Source organism: Mauremys mutica, chromosome 6 (assembly GCF_020497125.1).
Source record: "Mauremys mutica isolate MM-2020 ecotype Southern chromosome 6, ASM2049712v1, whole genome shotgun sequence".
NCBI classification, from domain to species: domain Eukaryota; kingdom Metazoa; phylum Chordata; order Testudines; family Geoemydidae; genus Mauremys; species Mauremys mutica.
This window is the reverse complement of record NC_059077.1, coordinates 73,453,070-73,470,276: the sequence shown is the minus strand read 5'-3', so window position 1 is coordinate 73,470,276 and position 17,207 is coordinate 73,453,070. Positions and strand designations below refer to the sequence as shown.

The 17,207-nt window shown below is 43.5% G+C and overlaps 1 protein-coding gene and 1 pseudogene across 4 annotated transcripts in view; both read right to left on the bottom strand.

The window, feature by feature from the left end:
* LOC123373173 (synuclein alpha interacting protein) overlaps positions 1-17,207 on the bottom strand; it is a 113,430-nt gene that overhangs the window by 56,228 nt on the left and 39,995 nt on the right. For all 4 annotated transcript variants that reach the window (XM_045022009.1, XM_045022011.1, XM_045022010.1 and 1 more), the window contains one exon: positions 2,064-2,166. In XM_045022009.1, coding sequence (XP_044877944.1) covers positions 2,064-2,120 — 57 coding nt within the window. In that variant the 5' untranslated portion in view covers positions 2,121-2,166. Of the gene's footprint in view, positions 1-2,063; positions 2,167-17,207 lie in introns of those variants that run through there.
* On the bottom strand, positions 10,548-12,557 carry LOC123372237 (annotated as a pseudogene).

Below are 17,207 nucleotides of genomic sequence, written 5' to 3'. Positions count from 1 at the left end.
GGTGAGTCCAAGTCTCAGTGGGACTTGGGTCCAAACCCTGTCATTTTGCAGCATGGACATAGCTCAAGCATGGGTCCCCCAGTTCATGTCCAGAGATTCCACCAATGCTATCCCCAATCCTTCGGCCCTGTATTTCTCAGTCCTCTTACCCCCCTGTAATCCCATGATGATACGGCTTCATGAGGAGTGTCTAAAGAGAATGTAAAGCTTAGGAGCCAGCATGCAGAGTGAGGGAGAGGTGGAAGGAGAGAGACCCTTTCCTGCTTTCCAGAGCCTCAGCCCCTTTCCGTGGCACAGCAAAAGTTTATGGCTATTGATCATATGACAATTCCCATTTCTGAAATCTGAGTCCCTTTCCCTAGCAGAGCAAGGGACTTCGGGCTGAAAGCCAGACAGGCACAATTCCCATTAGGCTGCATACTGAGGCAGGGCTCCACAGGAGGAACAGGCTTCTCAGCATGCCCAGACATGCTGCAGGGAGGGGATGAGGCCATGAGCAGGATACAGAGCACTGTGAGAGCTTCTGCGTAGAAAAGCCCCAGTAAACAAACCCTCTGCAGAAGAAGGCAAAGGAGGAGGAGTATCTGGTCACAGGTATAAACCCTGATTTTCACCCCACTTGTTAATTAAAAATATTAATTACTGTCTTGTGAAGGACACATTTGCTTGATCCTTTTTGGGTCTCTGGACTTTTCAGGACTTATCCATGAATATCATGAAAATTTCCTGAATCTCAGTGGGAGGAAAAAGGAGCTCTGTAGGAGCCTGGCTTCTTTCCCCAGGGAACAAAGGGCCCACTTCAGTATCCACAGGGCGGGGGAATGACTTTGGATCATTTCTGGGTTTTTTCCCCCTTGTCCAGCCCAAGTCTTTTGCAGTTAGCTTCCTCCTCATCCTTAGACTCTCTCCCTGAAAAACTCAGAAGCCTCTAATTGGATTTGTGTCTCCTTGGGGCAAGGTGGAGACCAGACATGCCAGTCCAACTCTGAGCCCTGTACTCTGGCAGAGCAAGTGTGTTGGGTGGCTGGGAAGAGGCAAGGTATAATTCACCCTCTGTATCTGTTGTAAGTGCTGCCTCACATAGGGATTAGATTTAAGTCAAGTATTTGCAGGCTGGCTCTGCCATGTCTGAGTGAGGGCAGAGGAGCCCAGCAGGGGAGATGCTACAGTAGCAGATCCAGGTGACTGAAGTCACCATGCTGCTATTTACCCAATGAATAGGAAGAGGAAGATTATATACTGCAACTGCATGAAAATGAATACAAATAAAGATTTAAAAACAAAATGTTCAGGAGAAACTTAACCGCCAACTTATTCCACCCCTTGAGGCAGAAAATCCGGCATCCTGAGCTCAAGGACGGAGCTTAGTCCCAGAGCCTCCAAAAGTAACACTGTATGCCTCTGAATTCCATACCTAGGTGGGGGGCATTAGTCCATTAGTAACGGATGAGGAGAGAAGTGGTGCAACAGAACCATGCTCTTTTTAGACTCCCTGCAAGTCCTGCTGGCTCTAGCTGAAGTATAAGACCTCAAAACATATCAAATTGCAACCTATTAATGAAACTTGCTGAAGCCTGGAGCTGGCCTATGTGGCAGAGTAGCAAGTTACACAAATAAAATGGTGATGAGGGAAGGGGATAGCATATGGCACTATTTTCAATTCGTTTAAAACTATTCTTTTGGTGATTGTAGGTAATCACTCGATGGGTAATTCACCCAAATAGTTAATAAAGGCAGTTCAGCATGAGTAAAATACATTTATTAATTTGATTTGCAGGTCATCTTTACTAATGCAGACAAAGTGTGGGCCCCAAGCGCTACTTTCAGAGATTTATGTTTCCCTTGGGAAAAAAAATCTGATTTTCATTCTTGCACATGGGGACATTGTTTATTTTTCTATATATCTGAATTCAGTTCATATATACTTGAAGCAAAATAAGTAGCCTCTGCATGAGGTAAAAGCCTGCTTTGGCCTCTAATGACAATGAGATGTGTATCTTATGCTAGAAATCGAGCCACTTAAATCCTCTCTCTCTAAACAAACAAAAAATATTTATACTTACAGATATATCATCGCTAAAATCTATTTCATCCAAATCAAGGTATTCAGGGGCTTCCATTATTCTTCTATGCACATTTTGGGTGAGTCAGTACAGCAGTAAAGTCCTATTAAAAATACAGAAAATGAGGTATTATATATTAAAGAATCTAAAACCTTTAGAACGTTTTCACATGGTCACGACATTACTGAAAAAGTATTTAAGCTGGACTGGAATTGCAGGACTCTTCCAAATACCTTTAATTTAATTTGTCAGTTCTTGGCTATGTATCATGGGGTTGTTTGTGCACGTGCTTGTGCCCATTTCAGCTAATACAGCAGGACAGCCACCTTGAATATGAACAGGATGTGACAAGACTCCAATCCTGCAACTTGTTGTACACTCACAGGCCTGGTCTACACTACGAGTTTAGGTCGAATTTAGCAGCATTAAATCGAATTAACCCTGTACCCGTCCACACAACGAAGCCATTTTTGTCTACATAAAGAGCTCTTAAAATTGGTTTCTGTACTCCTCCCCGACGAGGGCAGTAGTGCTGAAATCGACATTGCCTGTTCGAATTAGGGTTACTGTGGATGCAATTTGACAGTATTGGACTCTGGGAGATATCCCACAGTGCACCATTGTGACCGCTCCGGACAGCAATCTGAACTTGGATGCACTGGCCAGGTAGACAGGAAAAGCCCCGTGAACGTTTGAATTTCATTTCCTGTTTGCCCAGCGTGGAGAGCTGATCAGCACAGGTAACTATCCAGAGCTCATCAGCACAGGTAACCATGCAGTCCCAGAATCGAAAAAGAGCTCCAGCATGGACCATACGGGAGGTACTGGATCTGATCACTGTATGGGGAGATGAATCCGTGCTATCAGAACTTCGTTCCAAAAGATGGACTGCCAAAAACATTTGAAAAAATCTCCAGGGCCATGATGGACAGAAGCCACAACATGGACTCAACACAGTGCCGCGTGAAACTTAAGGAGCTGAGACAAGCATACCAGAAAGCCAAAGAATCAAAAGGATGCTCCGGGACAGAGCCGCAGACATGCCACTTCTATGCTGAGCTGCAGGCAATTCTAGGGGGGGCCGCCACCACTACCCCACCCCTGTCTGTGGACTCTGATGATGGGGTACTCTCAGTTGCCATGCCTGAGGATTTTGTGGACGGGGAAGATTATGAGGAGGACGACGACAAGGTTGAGGAGACCACACAGCACATCATTCTCCCCAACAGCCAGGATCTTTTTCTCACCCTGACTGAAATACCCTCCCAACCCTCCCAAGGCGGTATCCTGGACCATGAAGCCGTAGAAGGGACCTCTGGTGAGTGTACCTTTGTAAATATAAAACATGGCTTAAAAGCAAGCATTTTTTAATAATTAATTTGCCCTGAGGACTTGGGATGCATTCGTGGCCAGTACAGCTACTGGAAAAGTCTGTTAATGTGTCTGGGGATAGAGCGGAAATCCTCCAGGGACATCTCCATGAAGCTCTCCTGGAGGTATTCTTTGCAGAAGGTTTCTGGGGAGAGCAGCCTTATTCCGTCCTCCATGATAGGACACTTTACCACGCCATGCTAGTAGCAAGTAATCTGGTATCATTGCATGACAAAGCCTGGCAGTGTATGATCCTGGTGTTTGCTGGCATTCAAGCAACATCTGTCCTTTATCTCTCTGTGTTATCCTCAGGAGAGTGACATGATCCGGCATCTGGTGGAGGTTCAGGAACGTCAGCTGGAGAGACTGCCACTGCAGCCCGTTTAACCACCCTCCCTCCTCCCCATGTTCCATAGCCACCTCCTCACCCAGACACCCAAGAACGTGGGGGGTAGGCTCCAAGCACCCAACCACTCCACCCCAGTGGACAGAAGACTGTCATTCAACAAGTATTGAAGTGGCCTCTTCCTTCCCGCCTCCTCTCCTCCCCCACCCCACCCGGGCTACCTTATGAGTTATCTACCTATTTTTATAATCAATTAATAAAGAATACATGGTTTTTAAACAATAGTGACTTTATTTCCAATCTATCAGAGGGGTAGCCGTGTTAGTCTGGTTCTGTAAAAGCAGTAAAGAATCCTGTGGCACCTTATAGACTAACAGACGTTTTGCAGCATGAGCTTTCGTGGGTGAATACCCACTTCTTCAGATGCAAGTGGTGGAAATTTCCTGGGGCAGGTATATATAAGCAAGCAAGAAGCAAGCAAGAGATAACGAGGTTAGATCAATCAGGGAGGATGAGGCCCTGTTCTAGCAGTTGAAGTGTGAAAACCAAGGGAGGAGAAACTGGTTCTGTAATTGGCAAGCCATTCACAGTCTTTGTTTAGTCCTGAGCTGATGGTGTCAAATTTGCAGACCAAATCATTTTCCAAATTGTCAAAGGCATACATCCTGACCGAAGACAAGTACAATGCTGAAAAAAGGAATATATTTGAGGGTACGTCTACACTACGGGATTATTCCGAATTTACATAAACCGGTTTAACAAAACAGATTGTATAAAATCGAGTGTGCGCGGCCACACTAAACACATTAAATTGGTGGTGTGCGTCCACGGTCCGAGGCTAGCGTCGATTTCTGGAGCGTTGCACTGTGGGTAGCTATCCCGTAGCTATCCCATAGTTCCCGCAGCCTCCCCCGCCCCTTTGAATTTCCGGGTTGAGATCCCAGTGCCTGATGCGGCAAAAATCATTGTCGCGGGTGGTTCTGGGTAAATGTCGTCAGTCACTCCTTCCGCTGGGAAAGCAACGGCAGACAAGAATTTCATGCCTTTTTTCCCTGGATTGCCCTGGAAGATGCCATAGCATGGCAATCATGGAGCCTGTTTCGCCTTTTGTGACTGTCACCGTATGTGTACGAGATGCCGCTCACAGAGGCGATTCAGCAGCGCTACACAGCAGCATGCTTTTGCTTTTGCATGATAGCAGAGATGGTTATCAGCCATATTGTACCATCTACCATACCATAAATTGGTAATAAGATGATCGTGGCTACCAGTCCTTTTGCACTGTGCCATTTGCTGCTGTCATAAGTGCCCCTGGCTGCTCTTAGCCAGGGGCGCAAAAGCCAAAATTGGGAATGACTCCCTGAGTCAATCCCTCCTTTTTGGTATCTAAAAATAGAATCAGTCCTGCCTAGAATATGGGCAAGTGTACTAGAGAACCACTGTATCAGAGAACCAGAGAGCACAGCTGCTCTGTGTCAGATCCTGCAGAAATTATGAGCTGTATGCTATTCACAGGGGGTGCTCCTGCAACAACCCCACCTGTTGATTCCGTTCTTCCCTCAGCCTTCCTGGGCTACCGTAGCATTGTCCCCCCACTTGTGTGATGAAGTAATAAAGAATGCAGGAATAAGACAAAGTGACTTGTTAGTGAGATATGAGTGGAAGGCAGCCTCCAGCTGCTATGATAGTCCAGACAGGACAGTAAGGAGTGTGGAGGAGAGGAGCCCAGCATCCCTCTGCTAGTTCAGGGGCAATTGAATCTTTTCTTTACACATGAAGGGTGGGGGCTGATGGAGCTCAGCTCCCTGTTGCTATGATGACGATGGTTATCAGCCATATTGTACCATCTACCAGGAAAAATTAGGGCCAGGCACCCTTGATCGACCTAACAGATGCTAGTCAGCATGGTTACCAGTCCTTTTGCACTGCCCCATGTGCCAATAGGCTGATGATGAGGACGGATACCAGTCGTTTTGTACCATCAGCCATCCATAGCGTGGGGGGAGCAAGGATGTTGGTGTTGAGTGCTGCACCATCGCGTCTATCTGCAGCATTCAGTAAAGATAGGGTGACATGTAAAAGAGTCAAGAAAGGATTGTTTTCCCTTTCACTTCTGGGGGTGGGTGGGGGTGTGCGTAAATTGCCTAGCTATGCCCTGACCCACCGCGGACACTGTTTTTGACCCTAGAAGCATTTGGAGCTCAGCCAAGAATGCAAATGCTTTTCAGAGACTGCAGGAACTGTGGGATAGCTTGAGTCCTCCAGTCCATGAGCGTCCATTTGATTCTTTGGCTTTCCGTTATGCTTGTCACGCAGCAGTGCGCTGAGTCCCTGCTATGGCATCTGTCTGGAGATATTTTAAAAATGATTTTGAGCGCTGATAGAACAGATTTGCCTGCCCTTACAGCGATCACGTCCGCATCGTCCATGCGGGAGCTCTTTCTTTATTTTGATTTTTAACTGCATCACCACCCGTGCTGATCGGAGCTCCACGCTGGGCAAACAGGAAATATTCAAAAGTTCGCGGGGCTTTTCCTGTCTACCTGGCCACTGCATCCGAGTTCAGATTGCTGTCCAGAGCGGTCAGTGGTGCACTGTGGGATACCACCCGGAGGCCAATACCATCGATCTGCGGCCACACTAACCCCAATCCAATATGGTAATACCGATATTAGCGCTACTCCTCTCGTTAGGGAGGAGTACAGAAACCGGTTTAAAGAGCCCTTTATACCGATATAAAGGGCCTCTTAGTGTGGACGGGTGTGGCGTTAAATCGGTTTTACGCTCCTAAAACCGGTTTAAACACGTAGTGTAGACCAGGCTTAAGTTTGCTAACAAAGAAAGATGATAATGCATTAACAATAACAATTAAGATGTAAGGCACTAAATGTTAAGCATTATTATGGCAGCAAATTCACTCTGCCAGCACTTCTGTGTGACAAAGGAAAAGCTTGAAGCAAAAAAAATATACCAGCCCAAGTTCATCAATCTGACGATTGGTAAACAATGCGTTTACAAATAATGGAAATTAAGCTGAGCTGGTCTAAACAGAATCATCGTACGCATCAGTAACATTTGATTAGCAATGTTCTAACAAGTTTTTAAAAAAAAACAACAACCCCAAACTCTATTCTGCAGGTGTTATATTCATCGGCATACAAAACTGTAGTCATTAATCTCCTAGACACGGACCTCCACAAACTAAAAGTTGATCTTAAAACAGCTGCTCTTCAAACATTATAAAAAGCAGAAGTGAGAAATATATTCAAAACAGTTTTTAAGCTTGAAATGCTGAATGTTTGATTCTCATCAAATTACTGCAAATATAGGACCATTCAGTATCTGGTTTTCTATGGAAATTCAAAGACTTCCCTCTTCCCACCCCCCCAAACACACTCAGGTATTAATATATTTCTCCCTCACAGCAATCTACAGACAACTGTTTAAAAACATACAAATCTTACATATTTTCCACTTACACAAAACAGGTTTTACCTCAATTAAAACTGTGTTCAAGGAGCAAAATACAAAACGGGGACAACTTCCATGACAGACTCTGGAATAAATTCACTTGCGACTTAGTTGGTGGGTTGGGTTACATATAGATGGGACAATGGGAGGGAGATGGGTGTAAAATGGTAAAATAATACAAAACAAGCCATATCTTCTTTATATGAGGGAACAGAAGGTGGTGTATAATAGGAAACTATTGGGCAGAATAATTGCACTCACTTTGTTCACTTGCCAAATACCAAATTGATGCTCAAAGTGCACTCACACAGTAAGATACTAGTCAGTGTGAGTAAGGGTGACGTGATCAGGTCTTCAGAGTTTTCTGCCTGTTTGTTTATTAATGTGCACATAAGACTGCAGTACATTTGTTATGGCTGTTACATAGTACATTTGGAGGGAAATTATGGGTTAGTCATGGTAAAATAATTAGTTGTAGAAATTTTAGTCAAACTGTATCAACAACAACCAAATTACTCTTGCAAGCATAGGTCCCATAACATGAGAAAAATGTCCTGCTCCAGTTTGTACATCAATTTGGCATTCATTAAATGTGCCAACTTACAGGTGGTCAAATTTTGCTAGATCGGTAACTTGCATTATGGGAAGCTATGCAGGTTCAGAAGCAGGTTCTGCAGAACTGCTATGTACCACACCATATTGGTGGTAGGCAGAACAGGGCAGGAAATGGCAGAGCCTTGACTCTGCCCCTGACAACGTGCCCAGCGACACAGTAATAATGGCACATTTGACAGCATACGCATCTCTGAGTACAGACCTAATGCAGTTCACTCCTTCCACAAAACAGTAGGGGAAGAGGGATGGAGATTATGAGTCTCTGAGTCTCAGCATCCCAGACTGCTCCAAGGGCAGTGCAACAGTGCACTGTCCTTTATTCTGCGCAGATTGTTACCTCTGGACATAGGCTATAATGAGGGGTGAAAGGCAGTGTAAGAGCAAAAACAACTATTAGTGGGGGAGGCCGAGAGAAGAGGGAATGTTACATGAAGTAGGGGTGGCCCCTTTACCTAACTTATCTATACTCATTTATCATCCCATTGGCACGCACACCATTAGTAACTACAAAAAAATGAGCATCAAAAACATCAATCCACTTCCTCCATGCCCACATTTCACTTCCATGCAACTGATTTGGTATAAGTGTGGTTCTATAGATATGCAGCTTCATAACAGGCTCAATGTTATGAAGTCTCCAAGCAGGCTACAGAAGGGCCCAAAATATGGCAGCAGCTGCTGTTGTATGAGTGTCCACATCTTTCAAGCATTTTCCTGTACTGTCTATGACATGACAAGTATTTGACAGTTGCCACCGGCTCTGTGTCCTGTCCAGGCAGGTTCATATTGAGCTGATTATCATCTGTAGCTGGAGGCTGCTTGATGGTAATGGCCAGGGATTGGTTTTACCCATATGATAATGGAGACCAAAGTGCACTCCTTTTTGCCTGACCAGGTTGATGAATAACAGCAGCCGAGAGCCAAACTGAGCCAATAAGATAATGTCACCAGCATATTCAAAATCTCAAAGAAGAATGGTGTTGAGCTCAATGCCTCTGAATGATGCCTCCTCATGCATATCCATCAACCAATCAATGCCAATATTGAACAATGATAACAGAACACAGCTTTGCCAAACTCCATGGAGATAGGAAGCCATGTGGTGTATTTGACATAGAATGAAAAACTGAGTTTAAATCAATTATAGATCTTTTCTATCAATGACATTATCTTCCCAGGGATGCTGGATTGCCTCATCAGATCTCTCAAACTCGCTCAATGCACTAAATAAAAGGCCTGACAGAAGTCTATACAAAGTGTTGTGCATGTCTTATTAAATTCAGTTATCTCAGGGGTTCTCAAACTGTGTGTCAGGACCCCTCAGGGGGTTGTGAGGTTATTACATGGGAGGTCGCGAGCTGTCAGCCTCCACCCCAAACCCCGCTTTGCCTCCAGCATTTATAATGGTGTTAAATATATAAAAAAGTGTTTTTAATTTGGGGGGGGTCACACTCAGAGGCTTGCTATGTAAAAGGAGTCACCAATACAAAAGTTTGAGAACCACTCCTCAAAAAGCTGTCTCAAGGTAAAGATCTGGTCAACAATGGGAAAAAAAAAACAGGTCTAAAGCTACATTGAGTATCCCAGTCTTTGTCACAAAGTGGATCGCTGATTTGAGACACCAGCCCAGAAGTGAAGACTTTCCCTGGGACCGCTAACAGCATAATGCCTCTATAGTTGTTACATTCAGACATATTGTCCTTTCTGAATGGAGGCAAAGTAACACCACTCATCAGGGGTAATATAAAAGTGTGCCAGGTGGTCTGGAAGAGCCTATGCAGCCATGTACAATAATATTCTCACTAGTCTTCAACAATTCAGGTGAAATGTCACAAACTGAGAGTTCATCTTATGGACTGTGAACTGGATCTCTTCTTGGTTGAAGGAAGGTGGCTCTTTCGGAAGTTCCTGCCCCTCTTAAAATGGAAGAGGGATGTTTTGATTCTTTGTTGTCTTCATCTTTTGGTCCATATTAAGTGACAGGACAAGATCAGAAATGAGGTTATTCAAAGCCAAATTCAGCAACTACCTTCATTAGCATTGTTAATATTTCGATGGTTTTTTTGGTATGAACATATTAGGATGGAAGACCAATGAATTCTGAAATGTGTTTATCAAGGAACGGCTCTACCCACCTGGCAATGAAGTGGTGACAAAAATTTCCCAAATCCATCTGCAAATAACCTAGAAGAGTGTGCCCCATCTGAACCAGACACAGACCTGCCCACGGTGAGGTAACATACGACTAAATATGCAATAAATAAATTACAAGATACAAAATTTAGGACAGTCACATAGACTGGACACGGCTACCCCTCTGATACATAACAGACTGGGTACACACAAACAGGTATAAACAGTGTCTACAGCTACAATATCCTTATACTGCAGCAAGATGTACTACCAAAAGTGTGTCTTACCAGAGTTTTGCTTCAATTATTAACATTATTCCAGTTTTTCTTTATTTTACTTATAAAATCCATTTCTCTTTGGATTGCAGTATATCCAAAAAAGTGTCTTGGAAAGAAGTATTTTACAGTGATGAAAATTATTTGATAATTTTGTTGGCCTTCAGAAATAAATTCATTTCTATTATTAAACGTATGGAGAAGGCACAACAAATTTTGGTACAGCAGACCGATTTGTTTTCATTTGGGAACAGAAAGACAGCAGCTTTACCCTCAATTGTAATTATTCAATTTAAGAAGATGAGGACCGATAGATTTATGAATAACCTGAAGACAGAACTGTGAGGATCTTTGGCATAAAACAAGAGTCTAGGTCTTTTGGGTAATAAACGAGGATAAAGTGAGAAACCTAGAGTGCAGAAACAAGAAACATCAATGATACAACTTTAGGTGCTCTGAGGAACTTAGTCTCTGCAACATCATTCCCAATCCAAATGCCACCATATGTTGCCTTCTCATGGTTCCAGAGCAGAAGGGCTCTTTGAAAACATAAAAAGATTAAAACTAGCAAGGGAAGAAGGTCAATAACCACCACAAATATTTTCCCATAGGAAAAAAAAAACCCTCTACTTTTTATTTCTGTTCTCAGCCTTACATTCTGCAAAAATAAAATCGCTGGGACACTGGTAAGTTTTGTTTCCTGCAGTCAGCTATGCATCCTTTTCTTATGCGCTAAAACTGTACAACAAACTGCAATACCAGCAACCCAAATAGCAAAAGCAATGACCAAAAACATTTGCACTGGTCCATGCTTGGAGTGTCACCCAGAGGTAGATTACTTGTTATAGTTTAACACAACAGAGCAATGCTATATATACACTGTGAATCATATGGCAAGAGTCACAGTCAGTGCTGCTGTGAACAGGAGAACTTTGCAGCCAGGTGAATCCAACATACAACAGGAGGTGTGAACAATCTTCATAACATTTACCACCAATTTCTTAGCAAGATTAACAAATGCAATGCTGAAAATAAGTACAAGTGACATTCACTAATGTCCAGTGATGCACCTCCTGATACAACAGATTAACAATATGTTTCCAACCAAACTCACAGCAATCAGATGAGAAAGCAAGTGATCATCTCTGATATGACAGCAAAAAGTTCCATGTTTTTTAACTGGTCTGTTTTCCCAAATGTATTTTGCTCCTTAAAAAGGTTTTGGACTTCAAGAATTCCTGTAAAAATGTCATCTGTCCGGTAAGATGGTTCACATACATATTACTCCAACAGCTGAGAAGAACCCATAAAATAATCCAGCCTGTTGATGGAATGCAATACTGAAAAAAACCTTATAAACCACAGCACTTCATATGTATGTACCCAATGGGTATTTTTATTATTTTATGGGCACTACTATTGTGAGAAAGAACAAGGATATTACTTAACTAAAGAAGATGGAAATATGATATTTGTAAAATACATAATAAAATAATAATCTCTCACATGCACTGTGCTGTAATTAATGCTAAACATCAAATAATTTAGGGGTTATGCAGTTTTGCTAAAAATCACCTTCCCCTTCCTGTTCAGGTATGAGAAACATTCATTGTTTCCCCAAAATATTAGGTTGTTCTTTGCTACCCCTTCCCCCAAATAAAACTGATTTATCAGAACTTAAACCTTGTTGCCTACAAACACAAAACAAAAATACAGGCTAAGGACAGAGACAGAGACAAATTTGTGATAAAAATGGTAAAAAGAAAAAAGAACAGAGAAATCTTATTATCTGGTAGCTTTTGCCAACCAAAAATACAAGTGAAATTTAATTATTTATTACCTGCTGGAGAAACAACTATTATTTAAAAATCTTTGGGTGCAGTGACTAACTACCACATCTTTCCTGAGGCTGAAGCTGAAAACTGGAATCCTGGCAGGAGGGCCATTTGGCCAGGGCCTCAAGCTCAAAGGGGACTTCAAATTTAGACACTTGTTAATTTTTTGGCATTTGATACGTTTCGCAACTTGTTTTCATGTGCATCCCTATCGGATCAAGATGTGACACTCTCTCTCAGCTTACAGCTGCAAATTTAAGGAATTGCTTCAAGAAATACTCGAACTTAGACTCTTGGGGGTGTTTTCTAATATCACAATTGCATTGCATATTTTTGTCAGTTTGCCTGCATCAGTGGTTTCAGGTGAACGGACCTTCAATGTGTTGAAGCAGGTAAAGAACTATCACCGTTCAACTACAGGACAAGAGCATTTGAATGGGCTCGCCATGCTTAATATCAACTGTGACATTGCACGAAAGCTACATTTTTCCTCAATAATTAGTGCATTTGCACAGAAAAAGGCTAGAAAAGCATTTGTTAAATAAAAAAATATTCAAATTATGTCTCACTTTTTTGGTGCCTCATTTTGTTTTCATGTGTCGTATTCTTTTTATTTTTATTGTGGCTAGGGGCCTCAAAAGCTGGAAGTGGCCTGAGTCTCTCTGGACCTCTGAGAGGGCCTGGTTTAGTGTGACCTACCACTTCATGCATCTTACTCTTCTTTACACATTCTGTGTGTTGGGGTTGGTGGGAGAGAGAGGGAGGTTGACAGAGTGAAGAAAAAGAGGAGTGGAAGGGAAGGCAGAAAGAAAAGAGCAGCAGATACATCGTTTTAAGAAATGCAGCTGAAGGATAAACAGTAAGCTATTTTCCACATCTCAAAACTACTATGTTAAAGTACTTGGGGATTTACTTAAACTTTCAGATCAAATCAAATAACTCAAATGTAAATACTTTTGGTTGACAAAAGGCTAGGTTTCCTTAAGTGCACATGTGCAAAAGCTAATATTAAAGATTTATACTCTAAATCCAGAATGCCATGCTGGTTGGTTTTTAATTAGAGACTGTTACTTTACACAATTATAGGTCTGAGATCAAAAATAAACTTATTGCTCTCTCTTGAGCATTATATATGCAGCAGTTCTAAGATAAACAAGCTTCACAGACATAGTGGAAGATTTTACGATCTTTATATTGGGTATATAGTACAAATGAATGCCTGTTAGAAAGCAATACTTAAAACCTGATGAGTGTCATACAACTTAATCCCGTGACTAACATTAAGGCCTCGTCTACACTACAGAGTTAGGTCGACGTAAGGCAGCTTACATTGACCTAACTCTGTAAATGTTCACATTACAATGTTGCTCCTGCTGATGTAAGTCACCCACTACTCTGACTCAATAAGACCACCTCAGCAAGAGGTGTAGCACTTAGGCTGATGTAGCTATGGCGACTCAGTGTCTCTGTAGACACAGAGTTACATCAGCTGTTAGTTGGCCTCTGAGTGGCTGGGGCCGTCGACCCCAGGGTGGGGGTGGGGGTGGGGGAGAGCTCCAGCTGTCAGCCCCAGGGCCGGGGGTGCTCCAGCTGTCAGTGCCCCACAATGCCCCACACAATTAAGTCAGTGGAAGCGCTCCTGGTGAAGATTTGTACACTGACAGAGGACATAGGGGGGACATGAACCACCGCAAAAATTACCTAATTTAGGTCAATTTATTTTGTAATGTCGACTTGTCCTTACAAAGAGCAAAGAAAATATAACCAAGCTTCTTCAGTTTCAAAACAACAGAACAGTAAAAATTATTCTGTTCAGTCTATTCTGCCTGGACTTTAAACCCCAGCACCCAATTAAAACTGTTCCGGAAGGCAGATTTTCAGTAAATTCTGGCAGCGGTCAGAAATTATCTGGGACTCTGGATCAAATTAATCCCTGCTGGAACTTTACTGGCTTCAGCAGAGTACCACTAAGGATGAATTTGGCACTGTAATGGCAATCTCAGTCATCCAGCTGCTTGAGCCTGAAGGAAAGCACACATCCAGGAGCACTGCTACAGTGTGTGTGTGTTTGGGGGTGAAGTACAGTACAGAACCAAACAGGGGGAACATGGGCAGCGGAGTCCTACTCCAAACCCCAGGGAAGTCAATGGTAAGACTCCCAATAAGCTTTGAATGAGGCACTGTATAAAACTTTGCTTGTAGGAGGTCCAAGTATGGCTTTAAGTGCCATATACTGAAATCCTCTTGGAGTTTTGGGGGCAAAACATAAAAAGAAGTATATAATCACAAAAGAGTATTGGTACAATGCCTAATACAATGAAGTCCCAGTACTGATTAAAGACTCTGGGTGCTATCACAATACAAAATATTAATGGTTTATAGCTTGCAGCTCTATTTGTATGCCATGTATATTTATTTACAGTTCAATTTTCCCAGTAGGGATGAATTAAACCACACACACACAAAATACAGCTCACTTATTTATATTTACATTGTCCTCAATAACTCTAAGGCGAAATGACTGTTTCATCATTAAAGATTTGAATAGACCAGCCTGGGAATGAAAACTCAGAAGTTGTTACTCAAATTGACAGTTGATTTGCAGCTAAAGTACTTTATTTCAGCTTCACACATTCAGACAGAATGACAACCTGACATACTGTGACACTATTTTGAAAGTAGTAAGTCTAATGAGAAGGGCCGGCTCCAGGCACCAGCATCCCAAGCAAGTGCTTGGGGCGGCAATCTGCAAGGGGTGGCAGTCCGTGTGTTTTTGCCCCCAAGCAGCGCACCGAATTGCTGCTGTGGATGGCAGGGGCAGTCCGTGTGCTGTTAGGGCGGCACACGCGTTTCCACGGCGGCGATTCGGCGGCAGCTTCTATGTTCAGCTGTCTGCGGTGGTGCAACTTCTGTCTTCCGGCTGAAGACAGAAGCTGCTTCCGAATTGCTGCCGCCACGGAAACACGTGTGCCGTTAGGAGTGCCTCTGCCGACCGCGGCGGCAATTCGGCGCGCTGCTTGGGGCGGCAAAAACAGTAGAGCCGGCCCTGCTAATGAGGGATCGTAATACTACAATGCAATCTCTAGTGCACTGTTCAACCCATCTTTCTGAGTTTTGGGAATCTCACAAGGTTTTTTCTTTTTAAAAACAATTATGTTAAATAACATTGTTTCTATTACTTGTCAAGTGCAACGTCTGGATTTTCTCTCACTGACTAAGCGTCTCTCTAGTGCTAGCTTGTTTTATTTACTTTTTTCTCCCTTTTAAGCAAGCCAAGAAAAATACATAGTACAAGGGGAATTATCTACACAGTCAAATTCAAAATTAAAATACCCTTTTTATTCTTTTGTAAGACCCTAGATGAATTTGAAGGAACAATGTATTGTAAGAAAAATGAACAACTGGGTTGAAAATGACGTAATTTACTTCACTGGAGGAGTGAATTCTGAGACCAGGATTACCTTATCCCTTATCACATGTATTCAGAAGTTCCCCTGAGTTCAAGAGTTCACAGCAGCCATTTATAATGGTCTATTACTTCTGAAGCAAGTCAGAGTGAAAGCACTGCTTTTAATCAGCACACAAGTTCCATCATTATACAAATCTTACCAATAGGGCCGAGACTGGAATGGGACCGAGCATACTGATGCTCAAACAATTAAGAGATGCTATAAAAAAAAAAAACTTAAAAAACCTGAATTATAGCCACAAGACCCTGTAGAAACACCATACTCAGCCCTGGAAAGAGAGAATGGAAAATTCTGGGCCTGATTCTGCTTCTATTGAAATTAGTAAGAGTTTAGCAATGACTGCAGAGGGGAAAAATGACAGGCAGGCCTGTATTGTTTTATGCTGTAGAGCAGCGGGCCCCTTCACCAAAACTTTACAAAGAGTTCCATCCAGCCACTGGCAAGAAAGAAAGAAGCTGCACTAAGGGGTCTCCAAGGAGGTCAAGAAAAGTGTGTGTGTGCATGTAATCCTCAAGACTTTCTCAGGTATACAAAGCTTCCACCCCACCCATTGCATGGGAAATCCTCCACAACCCTAGCACAGGCATAAGACAGTAGACAGTGAGGCACTGCTTAGCTGAGTAAAGACATGCCTGAACCCTTATGGTATGTACATTCTGTTCAGGGCTCTCTACATCGCCAAGCAGAGCCTCCCCACGCTACGCTGCTATTTTTAGCAGTGTAGTGTCTCCCTGCCAGAGTCTTCCCCGCCACAGGGAAAGGATCCAGCAGCAGGGAAAGACTCTGGCAGGGGAGGCAACAGAGAAGGGCTCCGGCAGGTCTCCACTGTTGGAGCCTTTCCTTGCTGCCTCCTCCCACCAGAGCCTTTCACTGCCGCATGTAACTGCACATCACAGTGTGGGCACAGACTGATTTTCACTTAGGGCATGGCTACACTTGCAGATGTAGAGCACTGTGAGTTAAATCCGCCTTCGTACAGCACAGTAGGGAAAGCGCTGCAGTCTGTCCACACTGACAGCTTCAAGCGCACTGGCATGGCCACATTTGCGGCACTTGCAGCAGCATTGGGAGCGTTGCATTATGGGCAGCTATCCCAGCATGCAAGTGACTGCAACGTGCTTTTCAAATGGGGGGGGGGAAGGGTGGAGTGAGACAGGGAGCGTGTTGAGTGTATGCGGAGGGAGAGAGAGTGGGTTTTTGGGGTGCTGAGAGTGTGTCAGCATGTTGTCTTGTAAGATTAGACCCCCCCACTTCCTCCCCTGCCTCTCTCTCACTCACTCAAAGCAAAACAGTAAATGTTTGCTTTTCTCAGCGCTGATAAGCAGCCGGCTTCTCCAAAACGGAGCTTTGAAAGGGCATTTCCGCATTCCTGCAGCCAATTTCACAACAATGACAAGAGTGGCCACTTGACTTAAGGGGATTATGGGACGTTTCTGGAGGCTGATCACAGCACAGTAACGCAACACCTCGTTCACACTGGCGCCGTGGTGCTCCAGCGGGGGCGCAGCAAACGTTATTCTGCTCACCGAGATGGAGTACCAGCAGCGCTGTAGCTGCGGAGTCAGAGCGCTCTACAGGCCTTGCCAGTGTGGACGGGGAGTGAGCTAGGACACCTGGGGCTGCTTTAT